The sequence below is a fragment of the Vulpes vulpes genome, unplaced genomic scaffold, assembly GCF_048418805.1.
Source record: "Vulpes vulpes isolate BD-2025 unplaced genomic scaffold, VulVul3 u000000643, whole genome shotgun sequence".
NCBI lineage: Eukaryota > Metazoa > Chordata > Mammalia > Carnivora > Canidae > Vulpes > Vulpes vulpes.
Window position 1 is genome coordinate 568,488 of NW_027325793.1, and position 11,414 is coordinate 579,901.

The window sequence follows — 11,414 nt, forward strand, 5'->3', positions numbered from 1 at the left end:
CTCTATAAAAAGGGATAATAAATAGGACCTACCCCTCTGAGCTGTTTTAAGACTGAAATATGTTCATGGATGTAGAGCACTTAGCACAATGTCTAGGACACAACAGAACTTTCTGGAAAATGCTCTGTGCCTAAAATGTCCAAAACGGGATCCCTAGCCACATGCGGCTACTTGAAACTTGGGACAACTGAGCAACAGGATTTTTTTATTTGAGTTTTACTTCCTTTAAATATAAACATGTAACACTAGTGGCTCCAATTGGATGGTGCAGGTCTGGAACACAGTAGGTGCCCGGTAAATGCTAATTATGATTGTTGTTAGGGGTGGTTGTTTTTGGAGGGCTCACTGGGTTACAAACTAGGGAGCATTTCATTTCTGAGCAAGCCGAGATCGGGGAAACTGTATTCATCTTCAAATTCCAGCATCTTGCTGAGCGGTTCTGAACCGCATTTGGGTTTTGGGGTTGTGGACCTCAGAGACGTACTGAGGATACTCTCTCCCTACAACAAGTACAAAGTGTCTGCATAACTTCAGGGTTGCCCAGGCCCCTAGATCCCACAGACACCTAGCACCCAGGAGGTCACTTCCGCACCGCGGGGCTGAGCTCCAGATGCTGGGGCCCTCACCCTGCCCAGGCAGGCATCTGTGTCTTGTCTGCCTAGTTCGTTCCCATGTCCCTGCCTGGTCATGTCACCTGGACTTCCTCTGGGTCCCCTCCCTCCCTCTCACCGGGCTGACCCCACAGCATCCCTCCAGCTTGACAGATCTAAGCGATGAGTCCCAGAGTGATTGGCGCAAAAGCCATATGTGACTGGGGCGGAGGTCCAATGAAACCTAATCCTGAATCTTCCAGGAGAACCACAGCAGGGGGGTTGGGGGGGGAAGGCGAAGCTCTCTGTCTGCTGATGCCAAGCTGGCAGGTTGTAACCTGAGAGCTGGGCAACATTCTCCCTCCCCACAGAGACCAACAAAGCAGAAAGCTAGCACAGAGAAAATCAGTGCAGAGACCAGAAAACACAGAGGGTCCTGATGACATCATTGGAACCCCTGGATAGAGCTGTACCTGAAGCTGGCCTCACTCCAAACTTCCCAAACCCCTGAAACCATAACGTCGATTTCTTAAGGCTCTCTTTCCCTCTTGGCTTGATCTTCATATATTTATTCATTGTTTGAGCTGGTTTTGTTAGCAAGTTATCATCCAAATTGAAATGGGTGGAGCCGGCTAAAATACCGCGCCGTGCTACGTCTCAGTTGTGTGACCTTGGTCCAGTTTCTTAACCTCTCTGAGCTTCAGTTTCTCTCATCAGTAAAGAAGAGTCGCTATTTGTACCTGCTCTATAGGAAGCTCGCTTTGAGCACTAAATGAGATCAAACAAAGCAAGTTAGAGCAGCATTTAATAAATGGTGGTTGTAAAGATGTCTAGTTCTCAAAAAGAACAAATGCATGATAGTTGCTATAATTCTAATTAAATGTAATTTACTAAATAATAAAAATTAAATAATAAAAATTAAAAATAATAAAAATTAAAAATTAAAGAAGAATCCAGTCAAGGTCCCAGGTATCATCAAGTCTCAAGTCTTGAGGCTTCCGTTCTCTGATTTTTAAGTAGGAGACTCACTGCCAAAGGAACGGTTATTGTCCTTTACAAAACTGAGTTCTTTCAAGTTTGTCCAATGAAAAAGCACAAGAATCTATTTATTTCTTGTCTTCCTCTACTACTCAAGGAAAAGTACACTGCCTCCCCCTGGCCTTCAGCACTTAGCTGCTCATCCAGGGCCTCGCGGTGGCTAAGTGACAAGACCCGCAAGCTCACAAGGGCGTCAGAATTTCTTCAGCTGAGGGATTATTGCCACGAGGTCAATGAATAAGCAGACCCAGAGGGAAGATCCAACTGCCCACCTCAGGATGTTGAGGCAGCCAGGCAAGACTCAGCCTTCCCCACCCCCGCTCAAGGGCTCGTTCCTTTGGACCCCAAGAAATACCCTCTTCCCAGTCTGCGGCACTGCTCCTGTGGCAGCAGCACCCCCAGCCTGGGGCTTACCCAAAGAGAGCAAGATCCTACACTGAGAACATCTACAAGTTCATGTGACTGACCAGACAGGGCAGCACAATGTCCTTCTGCGACTGATTTCTATCTTGCTCTTAAATGGGTAAGCCAAGCACTCTGCCTGGTCCCTTCATAAATACTGGTGAATACCTGGCAGTGATAGCATCGCAGCAGTGCTGCGCGGTACAGGATACCCTCGCCACCTGATGCACGAGGACACCAAAGCTGGAAAGGTCCAAGCATCCACTAAATGGCAGGACTCAAACTTGGAACACAAGGCTGTCCGATTCCAAAGCCTGGACCTTTTGCCAACTCCACGTGCTCAGAGGAGCTCATCACCATATGTGATAGGTCATTGGTTTCAGCTCCGGAGTGATGCGGAGCCCGGTTCCAGAGCCAGAATCCAAGCTGTACCACTGACACTGTCGGTGACCTTTGGTGACTTATTTGCCATCCCCGTGTGTCACTATCCTTACCTTTAAGGGACAGTGTTTTATCCACTTTGTGTGGCTTCATGACAATTAAATGAGGCCATCACCATAAGATGCTCAGTAAATACTGTTTAAGAAATAAAAAAATCTTTATCCTGTTAGAATGCCTTTAGTTGAGCCTTTGCTTTTCCTGACCAGAACGAAGATTCCCAGATGGTCTTATCAGTGACCGAGTTTTAATAGGTCTTAAATACAGACTTGGCAAATTCCTTGTTGAGAAAATGCGAGAGACCTGGCTCTCGGGGAGGGATGCTGGCCAAATCTGATGGTTTGAGGTTCTTAGAATCCTGGAGCTGTCCAACTGCGTCCACTTGGAAAGCAGAATGGCATAGGCAGAAGGAAACTGCGGGCGGCCACAGGTGGTTAGGGGCAGCGCTGGGACAAGGACTTTGGTGTCCTCACTTCCCATCCTGGGGTCTGCAGCCAGCAAGTGGGGTGCACAAATGCCATTTCCTACCTGCCGACCAGCAACAAATGCTACACTACCATTTCCCGGAGCCCTTCAAGAGGTTACTGCAGGGAAGACCCAGCCAGACTGCACAGGAGACATAACCCAGCCGGAAAGCTAGGCCCCACCTGCCACCCTCCTCACATCAAACCAGGGTGCTAAAGCCCACCAGGCCCTGTGCTAGCAAAAGCTCCTGGAAGCCGCATTGCCAGAGACCTGAAAAAAGCATCAAAACACACCGCACGGATGTGGCTGCATTATTCACGAGGAGAATTTCTGCCAGCTTAAGCCTGAAAACACGACACACGTGAACTGATCTGAGTCAACCCTATAAGCATCAGAGAACCCCAAAATATCCACACCCAGTATTCCTGCATCTACTTGACTGGCAAGTATTTCTGGAACCCCTATTTGGCCAGTGGGGGAGTGGGGCAGAGTAAGGCGCTGTGGTTTCTAGCCTAAGAATTGAAAGCTCAGAAGAGAACAGCGAAGTTTCTTCTCTTGCCTAAAGACTCTGTGCCCCCGATTTGTGCCCTGCATTTATTGCTCGGCTGTGGCCAGAGCAGTCCGCAACGTGGATGAATTCATGCTTCTCCCCTTGTTCAAAATTCTCCCACGGGTCCCGTCTCATTTCCGGGGGGGCCACAAGACCCTGCAGGAATGGCCTCCTGCTCCCTCTCTGACCTGTCTCCTCCTCCCTTCTGTTCACTCCACTCCAGGCTCCTTGACCTCTTTGCTATTCATCGTTCCTGACTCAGGGCCTTTGCCTATGCTGTTCCCTCTGGCAGGAACACCTTTCCTGCAGAGGTCAGCAGGGTTCCCTCCTTCCCTTTAGGTCTCTGCTCAAATGTCATAGTATCAGAGGCCATGCCTGACCACCTCCTCTGGAAAGCACTGCCCATTCCGCTCCACTCACTTTCTTTTTCTTTTCGTTCTTTTCTTTTAAGATTTCTATTTATTTATTCAGGAGAGACACACAGAGAGAGGCAGAGACATAGGCAGGGGGAGAAGCAGGCTCCCTGCGGGAAGCCTGATACAGGACTTGATCCCAGAACCCGCAATCACGATCTGAGCCAAAGGCAGATGCTCAAACACTGAGCTACCCAGATACTCTCCACCCACTTTCTAGCTTTATTTTCCTCACAGCATTTGTGACTTCTAACACAGGCATACTTTGCTTTCTTGTACTTTGCAGACACTACTTTTGTTTTTCTTTTCTTTTTTTTCTTTTTACAGATTGAAGGTTTGTGGCCATCTTGCATCAAGCAAGTCTGTATCAGCACCATTTTCCCAATAGCATTTGCTCACTTCCTGACTCTGTGTCACACTTTGGTAATTCTAACAATATTGCAAAACTTCTCATTATTATTATGTTTGTCATAGTGATCTGTGATCAGTGATTATGAAAACTCATGATGGTCAGCATTTTTTAGCAGTAAAATGGTTTTTTTTGGAAGCCTTCACCTCCCACTCCCCTTAAAACATGTATACAATATGTACAATAAAATAAAAATAAAATTAATTGTAATATGTGACATAACACAGTATTTCTAGATTAAGATGATTATATTAAAAATATAATAATTATATTATTTTTTTAGACATAATTCTTTCACACACTTAATAGACTACACTATAGTGTAAACACAACTTTTACATGCACTGGGAAACCAAAAAATTCCTTTGATTTGACTTATCACAATATTTGCTTTCTTCTGGTGGCTTGGAACTGAACCCACGATATCTCCAAGGGGTGCCTGCATATATTTATTGTTTATCTATCTGTCCCCCAACTAGATCCTATGCTTCATGAGAGCATGTGAGCAGGGATGTCGCTTTGCACCTTTTCTACAGTTCCTAGAGCTGTACCTGGTACATAGTTGATGTTCAATAAATATTCCTGGAAGAAAGGAGGCAGCAAAAAACGTCAGGAATGGAAGGAGGGAGAGGAGGTGGGATAGAGAGGAAGGAAAGAAGAAAGGAAGGAAAGGAAGGAAGGAGGCAGGAAAGAAAGGAGGAAGCTTTCTTCTAAAAGTGGCAAAAAGCTCCATCTTGGACCTGTTACCAGCTGATACTTTCTGAAGTCCAAGTCCAAGCAAGACCCTCCTTGCTCATAAATTTTCTACAGCTCCCTGCCATCTAATGGAGCAAAGCCCCAAGCAGGGTGCATCTAGCGGGCCTTTGCTGCCCCATCTCTTCCCCTACATACGCCTGACCTCAAGCCATGTCTCCGGGGACTCTGCTGGACCTCTGTGAGGCCACCCTTCAGAGCTGACAAAGCAGGATTTGAATCCTGGCTTCTCCACAGACTGGCTGTGTGACCTTAAAGTGAGCTGCTTAACCCCTCTGTGCCTCCAGCTCCTCCTTTATGGAGCGAAGGAGACAAGTATCCTCCCTCCTTGGGCCGTCATGAAGAAGTGAAGGAGTTTTCCAGCACAGAGGTTTCTCCGTCTCAACCACAGTGCCAGTCTGGGCTGACACTTCTTGGTGGGGGGGGGGGGGGGGGGGGGGGCTGTCCTCTGCATCGCAGGAGGTTGAGCAGCATATCTGGACTCTACCCACTAGATGTCAGTCACACCCTCGTTTTTGACGAGAAATGGCTCCAGACATTACCAAATGTCCCCTGGGCTAGGGCTGCCAGATTTAGCACTAGGCACTTTACTTCTGTTTATCTGGAATTCGAATTTAACTCGATGACCTATACGTTGTCCAGCAACCTCACCTGGGGGGCAAAACTGTTGCCCCTCTTTTATTGAGAAGAAGTAGATCCAAGTGGAAGCACCACAGGGATCTCAGTAGAAACATCAGTTGATTCTCTCACTTCCTCCAATCTTCTTAGGATGTGAAACCCTCCTCCACCATCCCGTCACACCCCTACCCTGTCCCAAGGCTGGAAGGCACAGCTCCCCAAACGCGCCCAGCTCAGCCGCTGTGGCAAGGGCTCCCCATGGCAGCTCTCATACCAGCTCCAGTTTGCAGAGGTCCACAAGAGCCTCCTCTCCAGCACTGGCCTCATCCCCCTGCCTCCTTCCCCCGGGGGTCTGTCCTCCTGCCCTCAAGCACCTGCTTTTGTCTCTTCCAATTAAGAGGCCTCCCAGGCCTAGCCCAAGGCAAGAAAACAAGGCAGTTAGTCACTTGGCTTCCGTTATCAACCTGGCTCAAGTGGCTGGCTCCTTTAATGGCAGTCGTCATGGCAACAAGAAGCCTGTCCCCGCAGCTGCCACTCTGGGAACCAAAACAAAATTAAGGGTTGGAGGCTGGGAGGAGAAAGGAGGGGAGGGCAAAGCGAGCCAGGGTGGAGCCAGAATAGAGCTGATTGGGTTTAACTGCAGGAAATCTCACCCAGGCCACCCTATCTCCTGGGCGACACTGGGGAGACAGAAAAAATAAGATGCCTGCCCAGAGGCAGCTCAGGCTAATGTGGTGGGTGTTTTCACATCGCTTATCCTGACAAGTGATCTTCATCCTCACTGGGAATAAACTGAAACTCAGACCCTTGTGAAGGTACAGACAGATGCCCCTCTAAGGCTGTGCAATTACAAGCCATCAAGTTTAGCTCCGCCCTCTTCCTCCACCTAGCTCCTGTCCTCCCCATCCGTTTTCCCTGTGCTTTTAGGATAGGACTTCCTGCTCTGCCCCTCTGCATTTGGCACCATGCTCCTTCCTCTCTGTCCTCCAGCCACTTCAGAGTCCTCTCATCACTCAAGTTCACGGTGCTCCCTCCAGCCACAAAGTCTTTGTATATGCAGTTCCCTCTGCCAGGAATGGTTCTCCTCTGTCTTCCCACCTCCTGCCTTCATCTTAAAGGTGTGCTCATCCTTCACGTATCTTCTTTTTTTTTTTTTTAATTTTTATTTATTCATGATAATCACACACACACAGAGAGAGAGAGAGAGAGAGGCAGAGACATAGGCAGAGGGAGAAGCAGGCTCCATGCACCAGAAGCCCGACGTGGGATTCGATCCCGGGTCTCCAGAATCGCGCCCTGGGCCAAAGGCAGGCGCTAAACCACCGCGCCACCCAGGGATCCCCTTCACGTATCTTCTTAACATCACTTCCTCCAGGGCGCCTTCCTGGGCCACCTTGACCTTGTTGTATGTTCTTGTGGTGCCAAGTACCTCTCCTTCACACCTTGGCGCAAAGGCTGTCATAATCCTCTGAATTACACTCAGAATGTCTATCAGGATCTGTGTACCAAAATGGGAATGTCAGCCCTAAGAGGGCAGGACTTCTCTTATTCACTGCTGCATCCGCAGAGCCCAGTCCTGTGTCTGGCACACAGACACCCTTCAGTAAATAAACATGTCAGAATTTGAACCCAGCTCTGGGTGAGCCCAATGCTCCTTTCTTGACCTGCTTCATGGTTCTGAGTCGTACTGGCTCCCAGAGTCAGCACAGGACAGAGCTTCCAGCCCCATAGCCGCTGCTGGCTTTTCTGGCTTCTGTGGCTCAGCCCAAGCTTGCAAACCTTGTCTAAAGAAACTGACTGTTAAGCCACCCTTTCCAGGAAGAATGACGGGAGGTACCTTTGGATGAGGCTATGACAGGCAGGGATGTGACTTCTCTGAACCCAAAAGATGAGGAGAAGGAAGAGCAGACTTGACTCCCAGATTTCTACGCAAAGAGTTTGCCTCCACCATTCCATTGAAGACTGGCTCTCTGATACTGGGACAAGATGCTCTCCCAAGAGGTGGGCAGAGGAAGGCAAGGAGAGAGGAGGTCTGCTTTGGTGGGGCATGGACTCATCGCCACGCCCTTAGGGGCACCCATGCTGAACAAGGGGTTCATAGAAGACTTGAACTTGTCTTCCCTTGACTGCTTCTGTGCCCTTGAGAAATCACTTATCCCGTCTGGGCCATTTTTCACCTCTGTAAGATGGAAATCATTCCATCCACAGCTGAGACAGTGGTGCCGTGGAGACACGGATGAGCACGTTTAGGATATAGAGGTAAGAGCCTGGCTCTGATGTCAGACAGATCTGGGGGGTTAAGTCCCCGGCTTTGCACCTTCTTGGCTGTGTTCTCTTGAGCAATCCACACCTCGTCTCCAGGCTTGGTTTCCTTGTCCATGAAATGGGGGCAGCCTCAGTCACCTCATAAAGTCACCGTGTACACAGGATATGGCACAGAATAGTACCCACTCTATGGAAACTCTGATTACTGAAATGATGTGCCCTGAGAAATGCAGAATTTAGAATCAGCCACCAACTTGTGGCTATAAACCTGCCTTCTGACTGCAGATCCAGGGTCAAGGACCTTTGCCCAAACTTGCGAGGTTCTGTCCCTGACCCCTTCAGGCACCAAGCAGGATGCCAAGGGGTCCCTCTGATCAAGTGATGGCCTCAGCCTTAGGCCAGGCAGAAAGCTCATTCTAAGCCCCAAACTCGGCTGCTCCCAGGACAGAGGATGCAAGCTGACAACTCTGGTCACTGGAGGCAACGTGTCCTCCACAGCTTGCCGATATTCCAAACTAGACTGACATGGGTAGGACCTCCAGGAGCATTGCACCAATGCCTCTTTCTCCAGCTGTGGAAACTGAGTCCTTGAGAGAGGAAAGGACTTGTCCAGGGCACCAAGGGAGCTCCTGGCAGAACCAGGCCAAAGGCCCAGCTGAAGCCCTGCCCAGAAGCAGATACCGAGAGGCACTGCCCTCCCTGACGCCTTGCTCCCAGGCTCTTCTACCTGTAGACCCCTTCCATTGAACCAGCAAGCCATTTCCTGAGAAACAGCCATTCCAGGGATGCCTGGGTGGCTCAGTGGCTGAGTGTCTGCCTTTGGCTCAGGGCTTGATCCCGGGGTCCTGGGATCGAGTCCCGCGTCAGGCTCCGCACAGGGAGCCTGCTTCTCCCTCTGCCTGTGTCTCTGCTTCTCTCTGTGTATCTCTCATGAATAATAACTAAACGCTTCAAAAGAAAAGAAAACACAGCCATTCCATGTGACAATCTCCGGGGAGTACAAATTACATCTAGGTTTAAACAATGAACAAAGAGACTACATACAGGCTTTTAACCTGAAGGCTTTTGAGAGAGTTTCTATAAGACACCCTCCACCAACTCAGTCATCAGAAAATTGCAGGTGTGCAGGTTTTGTTGGAAAGATGGTCTATCTAGATAGAGCTTTCTTCAGGTCCCACAATGCCTCTAAGAGGGCCAAACTGAAAAGTTCTGGACCTTTCTGAGGAACTCCACATCCCTCATTACGGATCCTTATTCAGAAATGCCAGAATATACAACTAGCTCTAGAGCTGATTCTTTGAACAACACGAGACATGCCACACAGAGACCTACGCACAACATGCGCCCATGCTTTCTGAGGAGGGAGGGGCAGCCACAGGTCCCCTCTTCCAGGCTGTCTTTGATGGCTGACTGCCACCATGCAGGGAGGGGCTTCTGGGTGCTCAGTGCTGACACCAGGCTGACACCCTCCTCGTGTGTGCACACGCATGCGTACACACACACACACACACACACGCAATCAGGCCAGCCCCAAGGTCTACAGCCATCTGTGATCTCGGGCTGAGGACTCAAGGTACAGAGGTGATGCCGCTCAACAGCGATCGGGTCCCAGGTGAGGGATGTGAGGCAGCATAAGGAGGGCAGCACACACACATACAGTCACACATACCTGGTCGCAGCCTCACTCACGCACGCAGAGACTTACGCATCACACGGTCACACACCATACTCACAAAAACAGATCCACACACAGACACATGCACACGCAATACGGAGACACACTTGGTTACCTCCAGGCAGATGCACAGACAGCCTCAGACACACACTCACAGCACATGTCGGCGCCCACACAGGAGTGAGCGTGCTCCACACACAGTCCGGGCATCTACATGCTTCCCAGGAACCCACCACTGCAGGTTCGCCCCTCTCCGGGAAGTCGAGGGCTATTCGCTAAAGGCTAGACTGGGCTCCCAGCTGGCCCCAAGGAGAGTGAAGGGGGCGGAGGGGCAGGTGAACCCTGCCTGATTCGCACCCTACTGCGTGTCGGGGGTGGGGGGGTGGGCAGGGGTGGGCAGGGGTGGGCGAGGGGAACTCGCCTGCCAAGACGCCCTGGCACAGGCCCACAGATGGTGCAACCCAATGACCAGGGACTTTCGGGGAGGGAGTCCCCAAGCTCCTGGGGGCGGCTCTAAGGACTGAGACTTGTGGGGAAGGGGAGATGGGGGGTGTTACCCAAAGTGAACCGTTCCCTTTTCCCGAAGTCTGGTCCTCCTTCTGCAGCCCTACCCAGCCCCTCACCTCCCAGTAAGTCCAGTCAGCCCCCAGGTGCTTGCCTCCCCTTAATGAGACCCACCCACCTGCTCCTCCACAAGAGGGGGTCCTACCCAGACACGCCCGGGTGTGCCCCATCGGGGGCGGCCCTCCCGCTGCGTCCGCCCCTACACACAGCAGCCAAGCATCGACCCCGTACCTGAGGCCCCCACCCCCAACTCACCCGCCTCCAGTCCTACCAGGTGAGCCCCACAGCTCAGGTGGCCGCCCCGCTGCCACGGGCCCCCACCCCTTTGGAGACCCTTCCCCCGGGGGAGCTCCGGCGGCTCCCTCCGCAGGGTCGCGCCCCCGGCCACCCCACCCCCGGCACCTACCTCCTTCTTGACAGTGCGCAGCAGCCTCTGCCGCGTGTCCGCCTCTGTGGGACGAGACGGGGGGACGGCGGGTCAGCCGAGCGCTGGGGGCGGGGGCACGGGCCGCCCTCCCGCCGCCCCCGCGCCCCGCGCCCGCTCACCCGCTTACCCGCGGGGCCCGAGGCCATGGCCGCGCGCGCTGCGTTCCCGACCGGGCGGCGGCGGCGGCGGCGGCGGCGGCGGCGCTCGCTCGCGGGCTCGGCTGCAGCAGCCGCGGCGGGGCGGGGCCGAGGGCCCGGTGACGTCAGGGCCCCCCGCGCGGCCGCCCCGCCCCGCCCCGCCCCGCCCCGCCCCGCCCCTCCCGAGCCGCCGCCGCGCGGCCGGGCGCCCAGCGGGAGGGTCCTCCGGGCCGCGCGCACGCCCCAGGCCTCGCCCGGCCCCGCCCCGCCCCCGCGGGCAGCCCCGCCCACCACGCGCGGCGCCGCAGTCCCACCCCCTGCGGGGCGGGGCGGGGCGGGGCGGGGCGGGGCGGGGCGGGGCGGGGCTGCGTCCCTTCCTGGACGTCCGCTCGGTGCCAGGCTGGAGGCGGCCGCGGGAGCCGGTGGGACTGTTCCTGACGCTCTCTGGGCCTCAGTGTTCTCATCTCTAAAATGGACAGAATATGGGACGCCCGGGTTGCTCGGCGGTTTGGCACCTGCCTTCCGCTGGGGGCGTGACCCTGCGATATTACGAGATAGCTGCTCTATTATTATTAATCATTAGTATTATTGTTATTATTGAGAATCTTGTTCTTTGGCTTTCTGTTGACTCTCACTCGAGATTTATTCATTTGTTTGATAAGTATGATTT

The 11,414-nt window shown here is 52.5% G+C and overlaps 1 protein-coding gene across 3 annotated transcripts in view; it reads right to left on the reverse strand.

Moving 5' to 3' along the window:
* LOC140597399 (small G protein signaling modulator 1-like) overlaps window positions 1-10,878 on the reverse strand; it is a 40,948-nt gene extending 30,070 nt beyond the window's left edge. For all 3 annotated transcript variants that reach the window (XR_011999236.1, XR_011999235.1, XM_072745664.1), the window contains exons 1-2: window positions 10,735-10,878; window positions 10,587-10,630 (exon numbers count right to left, since the gene is read on the reverse strand). Coding sequence is in view for 1 of the 3 variants with exons in the window: in XM_072745664.1 (XP_072601765.1) it covers window positions 10,587-10,630; window positions 10,735-10,753 (63 nt within the window). In the remaining 2 variants the exon portion in view is untranslated. The remainder of the gene's footprint in view (window positions 1-10,586; window positions 10,631-10,734) is intronic.
* Between the last annotated feature and the right edge of the window lie 536 nt (window positions 10,879-11,414).